This window comes from Lynx rufus, unplaced genomic scaffold, assembly GCF_022079265.1.
Source record: "Lynx rufus isolate CCGP_SWC_20201006 ecotype Redwood Valley unplaced genomic scaffold, mLynRuf1.p SCAF_1, whole genome shotgun sequence".
NCBI classification, from domain to species: Eukaryota; Metazoa; Chordata; class Mammalia; order Carnivora; family Felidae; genus Lynx; species Lynx rufus.
Genome location: NW_025814823.1, coordinates 230,787,501 through 230,801,795, shown reverse-complemented (window position 1 = coordinate 230,801,795; position 14,295 = coordinate 230,787,501). Strand labels below are relative to the sequence as shown.

At 44.0% G+C, this 14,295-nt stretch overlaps 1 protein-coding gene across 2 annotated transcripts in view; it reads right to left on the bottom strand.

Annotated features, from left to right (window-relative positions):
- CTNND2 (catenin delta 2) overlaps positions 1-14,295 on the bottom strand; it is a 777,587-nt gene that overhangs the window by 368,599 nt on the left and 394,693 nt on the right. For both annotated transcript variants that reach the window (XM_047074403.1, XM_047074404.1), the window contains exon 7: positions 5,884-6,078. In XM_047074403.1, coding sequence (XP_046930359.1) covers positions 5,884-6,078 — 195 coding nt within the window. The remainder of the gene's footprint in view (positions 1-5,883; positions 6,079-14,295) is intronic.

Below are 14,295 nucleotides of genomic sequence, written 5' to 3'. Positions count from 1 at the left end.
TAATCTTTTAACTTCAGGTATTACTGCCTTCGTGGGGAGGGGCATTAATGCATGGGTTTTACTAGTAATAGAATCATTATTATGGTGCGGGTGTTGATGTTTCTGGATTTTACCAAAAAACTGTTCTTACTAGCCAACACTCTGCCTTCCCTCAGCTGAGCTCAGTTACACTTTTTATTCACATCTCTTTAGGTGGTTTGATACAGGTAAGCTTCTGGAAGCCCTTCTCCATTTTTAGAGGATATTCATCACCAGGTTCATTAAAATTTCCAATAGGGTAATAACGTGCCCCTGACTTTCTAGACTTAAAAAAAAAAATAACCAAGATGTTATGAAGGATCTAATTTGACTTGCTCTAATGGAAAGCAATCACTTTTACAGTTTGAAGTAACAGCATTTAAGAAGTAATAAACTGCTAATATGCCACGTTTTTGTGGACTCCAATGATGATTTTAATTGAAGATGTTATTTACCTGTTAGTGAATAATAGTAATAAAGTTGTATGAATATGAAGGTGCTGTGAAATGCCTCTATACCTTTATTGAGCAGTGGCCATTATTGTGGAGAATTTTAAGTTCTTTCAAAGTACTTTCTCCACACGTGCAAATATTTTCATCCCATTCTTTTTTTCTTTTCATGTTTTAGTATTTGTCAACCTCATAGAGATAGTTAGCAGATTTTATCCTCGCAACATACCTATGATAACTCATTTTTTATTACAAGCTGACACATTCATCACAGAAAGCTTGTTTTCTCCACTCACTGAGAAACGCATTTATCCCAAAGTAAATTCATGCGACATTCATCACGGCAGACATTGGCCATTTTCATTAGTTTAGAAAGATGCATTTGGAGGGCCGGATAGGGGGGAGTGTCAGAGTCAAGCATTTGTGTTAATCAAATGACTCCTAAGTTGACAGTTACTGGTATGTTTGAGTTTGAAATAAAAATTCGTGCTACTTAGTTTCTGCTTAATAGACTTTATCATAAGCAAATCCATGAAGATCGCATCGTCCCTGCCTGGCTGTACTTCTTATTATATAAGCTCTGGTTTTGACAAGCCTTATCCCAGATGAAAGGTATGTTTTATTTAAACAGACATCCAAGTTAAAAGTGTGCCTCTTTAAATTTTCATCACGCAAGAAGTAAAGCTTCAGACACTGGGTTGATGTCCTGTAAAAGCAGGTGGGGATATTCGCGCTGCCATCAGACTCACTGGCCTGCCTTTTCGGCCGCAGATCACACCATTCCGCCTCCCTGCACAGGGAGAGAGCATCGATGGTGGCCCCTCTCATTTCCTGGCTCTACAAGGAATGAGTGGCTGTCACGTCTGGCAAGAGGATGCTTTCCGTTCAGCAGACACCAGTGCTGATTCAGGAAGTGACCCTTTTGCCTTCTCTTAGGCGGCGAGATCTCTGGGGCCACACTGCTGGCTTCTATCTCAATCCCGTCCTCAGGCGTGAGGGCGTGCTGCTCTACTTTCTGCCTTCCTACCAAGAGCACGTCTGGGGCCAGGGAGGCCAGTGGGCCGTCCTCAGAACCTGCTCCCTTATGCCGGAACCGGGTGGGGCAAAGGTCTGCAGTTCTTGTCTTACAATGGCCGGGGCGCATTTGCGTGCGGGGGCAGGGGCACAAGACCCTCTTCACACCGTGCTTCCTGGCACAGCCCTGACAGAGTATCCACCAGCTGAGTAACATCCCACTGATTTCCAGTGTCGAGTCGTGACCCTTGTTTGTCTAAGTTTCACCTTCCACGGTCTGGAGCAGAAGGGAGGTGAGAAGTGGGACGTTAGCACCCTGACCCCCTAACCTGTTCATAAATGTACACAAATACATGTGTGTAGGCTCTCTCACAGAAGGGTTAGGTAGCTTTGTGGTTTGGGAAGGCCTTGAGGACCTCTTTGCCTACCCAAAGGTAGAGAGAGGTCCCCATCGGAGTTGGTGTCTCCAATGGAGATTTAAATCAGCCTTCAAACGTTACAAAAAAAGGGGGTGGCCTGGGTGGCCCAGTCGGTTAAGCGTCTGACTTTGGCTCAGATCATGATCTCATAGTTTGTGGTTTTGGGTGCCGCATTGGGGTCTGTGCTGACAGCTCAGAGCCTGGAGACTACAGCCTGCTTTGGATTCTGTGCCCCCCACCCCGCCACTCCCTCGATTGCACTCTCTCTCTCTCAAAAATAAACACTAAAAATAAAGAAATAAATCAGTCTTCAGAGTAAATAACGGGGGTGAGTGGTTATTATGGCAGTCAAAGAGACCTGGAGAAGGCACGCAGAGAGAAGGATGGCGTTTCTTTTTTATTCTTTTAATGTTTATTTATTTTTGAGAGAGAGAGAGAGAGAGAGACAGAGAGAAAGCGAGGGAGGGGCAGAAAGGGGGGGGACAGAGGATCCAAAACGGCTCTGTGCTGACAGCAGAGAGCTCCACATGGAGCCTGAATTCACGAACCGTGAGATCATGCCCTGGGCCGAAATCAAGAGTTGGGCGCTTAACCAACGGAGCCCCTACAAATACCGTTTCAACCAAGATGAACGTTAAGAGCCAGCTTCCAGAGCAAGACTGCCTGGGCGCAAAGGTTTAAAGACTGGCTCCATACAACCTGTGGGACCTTGGGAAGGTTACTCAACAGCTCTGTGCCTCAGTACTCTGTAAAATGAGCATCGTAACAGTACCTCCTTCATGCGGTGGTTCTGAGGATTTGTGAATATGTTCAGAGAATTTAGAATGATCTCTGAAAGCAGTGACCTGCTACATGCTTCTGTCATTCGGACTCACCTGCTCTTACTATAGCGCCATCTAGTAATTCCCTGTTTTTTTAGGCAAGTGCATTTGTCTTCATTACTAAGTGTTGACTACAACAAGTGCCCCTCAATTCCCGTGGCCCACCTCCTTGATGTGTCCCCTGGAAATGCTTTAGGGGTCAAACTGAAGGAACACCAGTCAGTGCCCTGCCACCCAAGGGCTGAGACCTAAGATAGGTTGCTCAAACCACCTCAGCCACAATGGGAGCCAAAAGTCAGTGGCCCCTGAATACTTCGGGTCTAAGAGGCCCTAGAAGACCGTCCCAAGCAATTGGGGTATTTGCTCTGGCCCCGGAAACCTCTCAAAGTTCTGCATCAGAAGTCTCCAGTATGGGGTGTGTGCAACACAGGATGTGAAATACGACCTCCTGGGGGTGCCTGGGTGGCTCACTAGGTTGAACGTCCGGACTCCTGATCTCAGCTCAGATCATGATCTCAAGGTTCGTGGGATCCAGCCCTGTGTCGGGCTCTGAGCTGACAGAGCGGAGCCTGCTTGGGATTTTTCTCTCTCCCTCTCCCTCAAAATAAATAAACTTTCAAAAAAAAAATAACCTCCTGGATATGAAAAAACAATCTTAGAATGTTTCTTTATATTAATGTGTAATCCTGACTTTTACTAGATATTATTTAATGATATTGTATACTATGTATACAATTTATAAGTAAAGGGTATACACCCATATTAAAGGCATTTTCCCAAACATGTGGGTGCTAATAGAGACAGTTCCTGGGGTTGCAGGGTTAGCTAAGAAAGTATAAGGATTTGAAATGAAATGAATTAAGTGTAGAAACAGGGAGTGACCCGAGCAGGTGCAGAGGAGATAGAGCCTGTGGCTTTATACTTAGGAGCTGGAAAGAGGTGGGTTCTCCCCACCTGTCACCCCAAGAGACCATCCATGCACTCCTGGAAATGTCAATATTGTTGCATAAATCAGCAGATTTCCTCAAAAGTGCCTCAAGCTCAAAAGGGCAGGCTGGGTTGGGGTCTCGGACATCTGGATGTCACAACCTCAGCAGCTCTCTGCCAGGGCAGAGATTACTGTTACTGAGAACACCCAGGCAAACAGGTTTTTCTCCTTGATGCATTTAGAGGACACTGCTGGCTTCCCTCCTAAGGAGGATGACACCCTTGTTCGTTCATTCAGCACAGCGCTCCACTGATGGCTTAGAGCAGGGGTCAGCCAACTTTTCTACCAAGGGCCAGAAAGTAAATATTGTCAGCTTTACCAACCAGATGGTCTCCACCACAACTACTCAAGTCAGCTGCTACAGCGTGGAAGCAGCTAGAAATGATACGGGAACAAATAGGCATGGCTGTGTTCCAGTAACTTTATTTATAGACACTGAAATTTGGATTTCATAGAACTTCCACGTATCAGAAAATATTATCCATCATTTGACCATAAACCATTTAAAATGTAATAATGATTTTTAGCTCAGGAGCACTAATCAAATGGGTGGCCAGCTGAATTTGGCCCATAAGCGAGAGTTTTCAGACCCCTAGTTTAGAGAAAATACTAGTTTTGTGTTTTAAGTGTGAATCTTCCCCTGTCTTTGATCCGACACAGTAGAATGAAGTATTGTTTTCTTATTGTAGGTAAATTTTTATGAAGCCCCCAGAAGTTTATTAACAAAAGATAATTCAAAGAGCACAGGAATGCAGGACAGAGAATCAACATATAATCCCCTTTGTTGTCAGTTTTTATGCAAATTACATATTCAACATCACAGAGGTGGTAATCCTTGCCTTTTGTAAGGGGTGCATGGAAATAAAATTGCCTTAGTTACTATTATGCAAACCAACTAATGGTTAAAAGAGCCCAGCCTCACACAGGAGTGGTTCTAGCAGGCTGACAATGAGAGAACTCCGACAGAAGAATAAATGGGTATTCCTTTTCATCTGAACCAAGATATGAATTATTAACGGTGGATGGCATTTATGATGTCAAAAATAAAAGAAAGAGTATTTTGTGCCATTCTTCTTACGGTGCAGTGAAATACTGAAATGTAAATATCAGTAATCGACCATAAAAGCAACTTAACTTGCCTGGATTTCAAAACGTATAATTTAGTATCATAATGCAGTTAACAAAATTGCTATGCTCTACTTCGGGGTAACTGGAAGTTACAATAGTCTGAAGGTGCAGGGCCCTGTGTGCCAAGTTCTGGACCAGAGCTTCCGTTTTCCCACGCCTCAGCCTTGGTTCAAGTGCAGCGTGTCATCAGTTGCTGTACGCAAATCAGTTGCTGTACGCAAACCAGCGGCATACTATTTTCTAAGTTTCCTCAGCAATGTGAAGCTTTGTAACAAGGGCAGTTCTCAATATCTTAACTGTATCAATTTTATTGTTAGATGAATGCTCTCCAGCACATTTAAGCATGGCATTTAACCAGTTATTTTGCAAATGGCTACATGCTCTGGAAAATGCTTGCCTTTCTTTGTGCAGCCTGTGGTCGTGTTCAATTCAAAATAGGTATTTAGTCCAGGAGAGCTCTAGGGTTGATTGAATCATATGCAATTGTCAATATCTGATCTTTACACGGTAATTTCACATGACTGAACCTGATAGTGCCTATGAAGCAAAGTCTCAGTTTGCCTTACAAAATAATGCGACATTTTCCTAAATAGGTTTCCCCCCAGCTTGCCAGATAGGTAGCCTGTATCATTAAAAAACACTTACCAGCATTAGGCATATGCCTTTTCTGTCCTGCATAATGACTATGCTTTCTTGGAGTACTTAAATTCATCAAATATGTTAACGATGGCACACAAAAAATTAGTTTTCTTTCAGATCGCCTGTTGGACAAAATAAGCTTACAACCCCCCATTAAACTTCTTTCATTAAACTTCTTTCATTCAGGTAGCTAAATGAATCGTATTTGGTTTCTCTCATTATCATCACAGACATTAATGGTAGAAGCAGGTCATAATGCTGGTGGGGAGAGAGGATGAGAAGGTGTGTGCACGCACATACACACACACACACACACACACACACCTTTGATGAGCTCCCGAGCAGTACCCCCCCCCCCCCCGCGGCCTACTACGCACAGACCACCCAGGGGGGTGCTGAATACACACCTGTGCTCGTGCGGTACGTGCCCGTGTGTGCTGATGGCAGAGGGTCCCCCTGGCTCTGGCTGAGACTCCTCATAGGGGGCTTCTGATAGACACGGTCCTCATAGATGGGGTCTATGTGGTGCTCTGGGGACTGCAGGGCCCGCAGTTCCGGGCCCAGGTGGCCGTGCTGGCTGCTGTACGAGGCCCGGGACCCAGCTGAAATAAGCGAACAGGAGACATTAGGACCCAACCAACATTCAGACAGAACTTGTTTTATCAAAGACATATTTGAATTTGTTTTTTGCACAGAAATGGTGAAATCTGCAGAAAATCAAATGAATAGCATGAAATGGCAGCAATATGTCAAGCTAATCAGCTTATCGGCATCACCCAGCTGCCTTGCTTTGCTCCCAAACCTGATCTCCCTATAAGGATGATAATGATTCTGAGATAAATCCACGCTGAACAGGGCCAGCGAAACATCATTTTTCTCAGCCTAACGAATGTGGCTGGCTTCCTTACTAAAGAAATCAGGCAGACAAGTGGAACCTAAAAACCTCTTCTTATCCCATAGTCCTTGCACCTTAAATTCTGCAACAGAAATTATTATGTAAAATGATGAGCAAACAAATAAACCATGATGGCAAGCCATCCTGATGTTGTTCCTGAAAAGTGAGCCAGAATTCGTTCTCATCAGCAGTTTCTTCCCGGACAATGAATGAACGGAAATGTTTGGACTTACAACAGCCTACATCTCTAAGAGAAGCAGATTGTAAAGAAATAGGTTTTCAAGTCACATTTCCTTTTACTCTTACCCTCCAAACTGAAGCACCTCATTTAGTCTACCTTCCTCTAAAAAACGGTACAAGTGGCTGTCACTAACTGGTTGAATTTGTAAACTGAGTCTGCGCATCGCTCGCCTTGTAGTATTTGTAAATCCTTATTTGTGTCATTTCCTCGCACTGTATGGGAGGAGGTGCCGCTTTGAAACAGTGTTGTGGACCAGGGAACCTTTGCGGACCCGAGGACAGAGCATCCTCCGAGGGCTAAGAGGTTCAGCTGACACACGGAAAAGACGATGTTGACCGAGAGCCAACACTGCACCTGAGGTACGGTCAGAATCCCAGAAGCATCATCTCCACTGGGGCAGATGGGGTGGAGGACACCGGGGGACAATGAAGGATGCAGGGCAGCAAGGAGAGACGGTTATCTCATGACGGTGAGCGGAGAACACACACAAGAACCGAATGAGGCGGAGAGCGGACTTTGGCAAGACCCTTTGGCTAAACCTTCAAAGCCGATACCCCACACGCCACGCTGGGATTTAACTGTCAGCGGCCTCTGAACAGCCCGAACTTGGGAGCTCTCCACTCCATTCTAAGCAACGGGATTTTGGAGTTCCTTGGTTTCAGCAGTGTCTGCGGGCAGCTCTATCTCTGTGTGGCCGTCCAAGGCAGTCACCGGTGGCCACTTTGGAGACAAGATCTTCAATGCTCAGTGACTCTACACTGCTTCTTCAGGATCATGTAACCCCCAGGATTTTAATATTCTCACCGAGTATATTTGAGAAAAAGCCCATTCCAAAGTTTCGAAATTGCTGGCAGAAAAATGCACGCTTTATTAGTATATTGTACACAGGGCTGTTTTAAATTTACGTAAACAAAACAGAGCATTTCTGAATGATCGAGGCAGTGCTCAGAATTCTATGAATTCAGCGTTAATAAAAATTACTGGATGTTTTGAGGAAAGGGAAGGAATAGAGCAAGTTAGTTCCTTACCTTTCCCTTTGCTAGTAATTAAATCAACTCTGATTTAGATAGCGTTCAGATGAATGATAGGTTCAAAATAACTGTTTTGCATAATTAGCTTCATTGCATCTGATTTATCAAATGCCAACATCACACTGAATATTATCTCATGTTCATATTTTCCAGGAATATATTTAAGTATGATACGCCTTGAGTTCCTGCCATCAATTCTTCCTTCTTCTGGAGGCTTTCTTAATATTGCCAAAGACTTAACAAGTGTAAAAATCAAGGAAACAGTCATTATATCCAAATGTTATATAGTTAAATGAAAGCCATCCATCACTCGTAGATTTAGAGTTATAACTTCATCATGTTCTTGATTCTAAGTCTCTAAAAACACCCAACAAGGGAACCACAAAAAGACCTGATGGTCTGAGTGGGGACAGGATGTGAGGGCCAGCATTTACTGGGCATGAGGAAATTTTTATAGAACCACGATTCAGACATTAATGACCAAGGGTCCTAGGCAAGGAGCAAGAATCTTAAAGCCTACCCTTAGCACTGCTTTTAATGGGTAATTGCAAAGATTGCAGGGATGAATGAAGTCAAAAAGGGAAGGACTGAAATGACCAAGGAAATGAGCAATACTTTTTAGAAAGAGATATAGCATCAATTAAATCTGAAAATTTACAGATAACACCACTCTGCTAGTCTAGGAGGAAGCCAGCAGCACGGGGAAATAATCACGGAGCAGAAAGGGCTTGTCACGTTCCTCCACGCCACAGTTTCATTGGGTCAGAGTCCAGCAGGCACTGTTTTCATTTGACCAGCAATATGAAACAGTTACCGTTTCTAGACTGATGTGCAAATAAATTTCTACATGTTAAGTTTTATATCTGTCGTTTACATGTAGCAGGTTAGTCCCTATTAACCAACAGATTGATTCATTCAACATAGGGATAAAGGTACTCAAGAAAAGTAAAGCAGGGTAAGGGGACAGCAGACAAAGTGTGGTGCATACTGTTTTGATAAGGTGGTCAAGAAAGTTCTTTTTGCTTATTTGACATTTCAGCAGAAAACTTCCAAAGGCCAGAGAAAGCCATGATGGAGGGAGATCCACGTGGTTCCCAGACAGAGGGAACCAGCCGCGAGAGCAAAGGCCCCTCTGTAAGAAATTCATTTCACGGTATTTATGGAAGTGATTTTATCAGTACCTATTTAATCCATATTGTCTTTAAAAAGAAACACAGTGTATGGACACTTCATGAGTTCAGACTACAATTGGTTGTAAGAACTGAACAGATTTCCTTTTTAACTCAAAATTTCACAATCACAATAACCCCATTTATATCAAAGGGATTTGGAATATTCAGTGGAAGATCACACTTAATGAGCTCATGAGAGCAGCACAATCTCTGATTGAGATTCGGCTCAAATGTACATATATATATGTATGTATGTATACACATATATATAACACATACATATATATATGTATATACATGTGTAATACACACACACACGCACACACATACAGCCTTTGAATTGTTGTTCCTTAGAACATGATTAATTCTCAAATCTTCATTTACTTTCCCAAGAATCATCCAGGGAACTCTTTGGAAGGCTGATTCCTGGACATAGCCCCGAAAGATTAGGACTTGGTCTATTGAGCAAGGAGAGGCTGTGTGCCTCTCTTAATGGGCACCCTCTCACCTCATGATTCTACTGCAGAGATGACAGTGAGAGCCCCCCTGTTTTAGATAAAGAGAGAGAGAGGAGACAGGCATATTCAAAAGAAAGAAAGAAATGCCTAATAAGTTGTAACATTCAATTTATCATTTCTTGCTTTCTCCTAATAATATAATTTACTACCACATTATACCAATTACTTTACCGGACAGAATGAAACAAATACATTCTGGTTTTAATTGGGACCCGTTTACATTCTTTTAGTTCTATAGTATATAAGTTATGACCCTCTAATTTAGTATGAATTCACTCGCTTTTGCAAAGAAATAAGTGTTTGCATGTTTTCATCTGGAAATATTAATATTAGGTTCTGAAGGACATACTGCCTGCCATTATCTGTTCTTTCCAAATCTGGGAGCCAGTTTCAAATGCTCACTGGCAAAGGGGGCACCTGGGTGGCTCAGTCGGTTAGGCGTCTGACTTCAGCTTAGGTCATGATCTCACATGAGTTCGAGCCCTGCGTCGGGCTCTGTGCTGATGGCTCAGAGCCTGGAGCCTGCTTCGGTCGGATTCTGTGTTTCCCTCTCTCTCTGCCCCTCCCCCTCTAGCGCATGCACTCTCTCTCTCTCTCTCTCTCTCTCTGTCTCTCAAAAATAAATAAACATTTAAAAATTTTTTCAGGGGCGCCTGGGTGGCTCAGTCGTTGAGCTACCGACTTGGGCTCAGGTCATGGTCTCACAGTTTGTGAGTTTGAGCCCCGCGTCGGGCTCTGTGCTGACAGCTCAGAGCCTAGAGCCTGCTTCGGATTCTGTGTCTCCCTCTCTCTCTGCCCCTCCCCCACTCATGCTCTGTCTCAGAAATAAACATTAAAAAAATTAAAATAAAATAAAATTTTTTTCAAATGCTCACAGGCAAAAATAAAGACCCAAATGATACAGCAGTCCGTTGGCCAGAGCAAGCTGACTCAGTATTTGTGAACAGGTGGCAGAGACAGGCAGTTTCATTTCTGGTCTAAACAACGGTATTCAGAGGAAGAAAAGGCCAAAGTAAAATCTAGGAATTCAGGTTTCTTGAAAATTGTGAATCCAGTTCAACATCGATGTTTATTGGTAAAACCGTATCTTTCAAGTGCAAAATAGAACTTTTTTTTAAGTTTATTTATTTTGATAAAGAAAGAGAGAGGGAGGGAGGGAGAGAGAGAGAGGGCAGGGTAGGGGCAGAGAGAGGGGTCGGGGGAAGAGAGAATCCCAAGCAGGCTCCATGCTGACAGCACAGAGTCCAACACGGGGCTCCAACTCACAAATTGTGAGATTGTGACCTGAGACGCAATCAAGAGTCAGACGCTTAACCAACTGAGCTACCCAGGCACCCCAAAACAGAACTTCCAAAGAGAACTGTGGTTGTGGAATAGTAGCAGATTTTCCCCTCGCAAATTCCCACTGAACTCGTCCCGCTGAATACTCCGATATCAGCGGTTTGATCCCTGCTGATACGTTGGCATCACTAAGCAACGTGGCCAGGCTGCACGGCCCATCCAGGTAGGTAGCCTGTGCTCTGTGACAGTTTATGGCCCTGGAACAGTTATTCTGTAGACTTTGAACCTCTTAAAACTTCTAGCCCTTGATATTTGTCATTATTAATCTCAAGAGGGAAAAATGATATCAACATATAAGCACTTTTAGAAATAAAAAAAAGCCACTTTGGCTAATATTATTTCATACATGTGTGCTAAGTAAATTGCTCAAAGATGCAAATATAGCATCTTAGATCTAAGGAATACTTTACCATAATAAAGACTTGTTTAATTCTTGGTTTTTGCTTTGGACTCAACTCAAAATTCCAAAATCTCCTCCCCACTCCTATGCTAATTCACTAGTTAATTTCAGTATTTAAGAGACCTCAAAATATTTCCTATGTATCTTGAGTCAAGTCCCTGCACTAAATTTCATTTGCAAATGATCATTAATTCATTGAATTAGTTAGACATCTTATCCCATGTTGTTGTAAATGTTAAGATATATGAACACACTTCCTAGACAGGCTACCAGCCATATTTCAGACCGACATTTGGAAGGGAGACTATTCATGTATATTCAATGACAAAATCTGCATTGGAGCCTAATAAGTTCAATGCAAGAGGCCATCTGATGATATAAAGTGATTCTACAAAAAGTCTGTTTTGGAAACCTTTAGAAAATGCCCTTCTGTTTCATGTACTTCATGAATACTAGATTTTCATCCGTTACAGTAACTTTGCTATCACAAATAACGTGAATGCTCATATAGTCTCTGACCAGGTACAAAACACAGGATTTATTCCTGTAACTTGATGATGCATTTTCCAGTGCAACTTAATTATGAGACCGCACCACACCTTTTACCAAATGAATACTGTATTCTGTTTGGGCTCAAATACTTTCCACCAAGCATATCTTAAAAGTGAAAAATCACTAGTCAGGAAGTAGCATTTATGGTGCCCATGTGATCGTGTCCCTTAGAATAGCAGGTGTCCCTCATTCTTTCTAGGATTTTCTTTCTTACCACGAGCATTTCTTCTCAAGCTGTTAGAAAAACAGGCTTCTTTTGTTCATTTCCTTTTGTGACAGGCAGGCACGTGTAAGGTAACGAGACAGCAGTAACGGGGAATAACGAGCAATGAGAAGTCTGTTATCTTTACATTCATAGGATGGACCGCTTCTATGTTTTTTTTTGCAGCGAACGGTGCATGCTTCTGCGTCTGCACCAGAGTGGATGGCGTCCTATGGCAGAACTCAGAGCTCTGAGTGAAAACACACTTGTCTAAGATGGTACAAATACTAGTGAAACACACTGGGTAAACTTAGTGGTGGCCTGGAGAGTGTCCTCATTATCCGCTTTCAGTTTATCTCAGGCTAGGTAAAGAGCTGCTCCAAATGAACCAGCCATGGATTTCGGTGTTTCTCCAAACACCACTGGCACGAATCTTCTGATTAAAATCTAGGTTCTGGCTCAGGTTTGGGAGAGGCCCCGAAGTTCTGCATTTTTAACAAGTTCTCTGACAATGTTGGTGCGGATGGTCCACACACGTACTGGTTTAGCCACGGACACGTACCTTGGCTGCTAGGCGGCTTCAACTTAGGCACCATACTGAAGCCCTGGGGACCGAACTATGGATTCCTTATCTCTCCCTGCCTTACTAAGCAAACACGATTGCAACACCAAAGGTGCAGGCCGAGGGTGCAGCCAGATGCTGACCATGCTGATGAGGCCTCTGCAGGAACATCGGCAGCTGGGTCCAGCAGGTGGCTGTGCCGGCCACCGCACGCGGGCATCGTACTGGCTGCCACGGGTTGCCTGGGCCTGTAGGTCAGGCTTCCACCCGTGGGCTGCTGCAGAGTGACTGATCTCAGCTCTAGGTGGCCAAGGCTCAGACACCAAGGGGCATATCAAAGCCCATCTTTCCTACAGAGGGCAGACTTTTTACATATGGGTGGCCAGGAATGCTTTTGCTGCTTTTGCTATGCTTCTAGGAGGATTCTGGGGAAGCAAGTCTAGGTTCCCTTCACTGCTTCGGTGCACACCTATGTAAGAGTTCGGTTCAGTGCTTCCCAACCTTGGGAGGACACACATGGCATTCACCTGGAAGCCTTTTTACCAGTATTGATTTTTGGGGCCCCCTCCAGACTACTGAACTGGGACCTGAGGGGATGGGCCCAGGGAACAGAAGAGTTCAAACACTCCCCAGACGTTTCTAAGACAAGATCTAGCACTGGATGGTTAGGGGCAGGCCTGGTAGATTTGGGTCTTGAGGAGTGCATGCCAAGGTTTGGTCCTCAGCAGAGCCCTTAAGACTGCAGATTTAAAATACAGAAATCTCATGGGGCGCCTGGGGGGCTCGGTCGGTTGAGCGTCCGACTTCGGCTCAGGTCATCATCTCATGATCTGTGGGTTCGAGCCCCGCGTGGGGCTCTGTGCTGACGGCTCAGAGCCTGGAGCCTGCTTCCGATCCTGTGTCTCCCTCTCTCTCCGCCCCTCCCCCGCTCTCACTTTGTCTCACTCTGTCTCTCAAAAATAAATAAATGTAAAAAAATTAAAAAAAATAAATAAAATACAGAAATCTCTGTTCTTGGATGGGTGGTGGGGGGAAAGGAGTCACCCCCCTTGGAGGGGGTGCAGGTTCTGAGCTTTGCAGGAAGGCAGCAACGCCTCTGAGAGTAAAAAGGGTACAGAATGCTTTCTGTCCACCTGTGCTATTCACTGTGCCGCAATTGACTTCCTGCTGGGAAGTCCCCCAAGTTCACAGACTGTAGACACGGACAGTCCGCAGGACATTTCCTGCCCCTCCCATCCCCTCACTTTTGTAGGTCTCCAGAAAATGTCTTCGGGTTGGACACAGCGTGGTTTTGGGAAAAGGGGCATTTAGGCTGGAAGGTGCCTGATTTTTTACATCAGGTGAGGGTGGGGTCCTTGCCGTGACAATCACGGATCCTGTGAACACGTAGGAATCTTTCTAAAAATAACTCGCGTGTAATCACAACTATTCAGATAAACGTCCCAGTGAAGCTGACAGAATGACTCCCCCAAACAGTCCATCAAGACACCCCAAATCCTTTTCAGTTGACAGCTGGCAGATAAAAAATTGGCAGGGGTGAATCGTGAATTGTAGTATCTTTGTGCAGAAGGGCAACATAATTTGACCTCGGACTTGTAATTAAAGTCTTCCGACATTAACTTGTAAACAAGTGTAATCTGTGAATGTTAATTTTTACCCAGGAGGGGTCTCCTGTTTAAAATTTGCTTTGAACCCCATCTCCGCCTGGAGAGCAGCTTTGGGCAGCCACGTTCAGGGTGAAACGGACCAGGAGCCGGGCTCACCACTATCTTATTGTCCTAATTAACTACTGATGCAGAGTGATCTACGATTCGGTGCTTTATTAATTAGTCACTTACCAGAGTTTTTAATGGCCAGTCTCATATTCACACAGATACTCTTCTCTATCAACAAGGCGGATAAAAT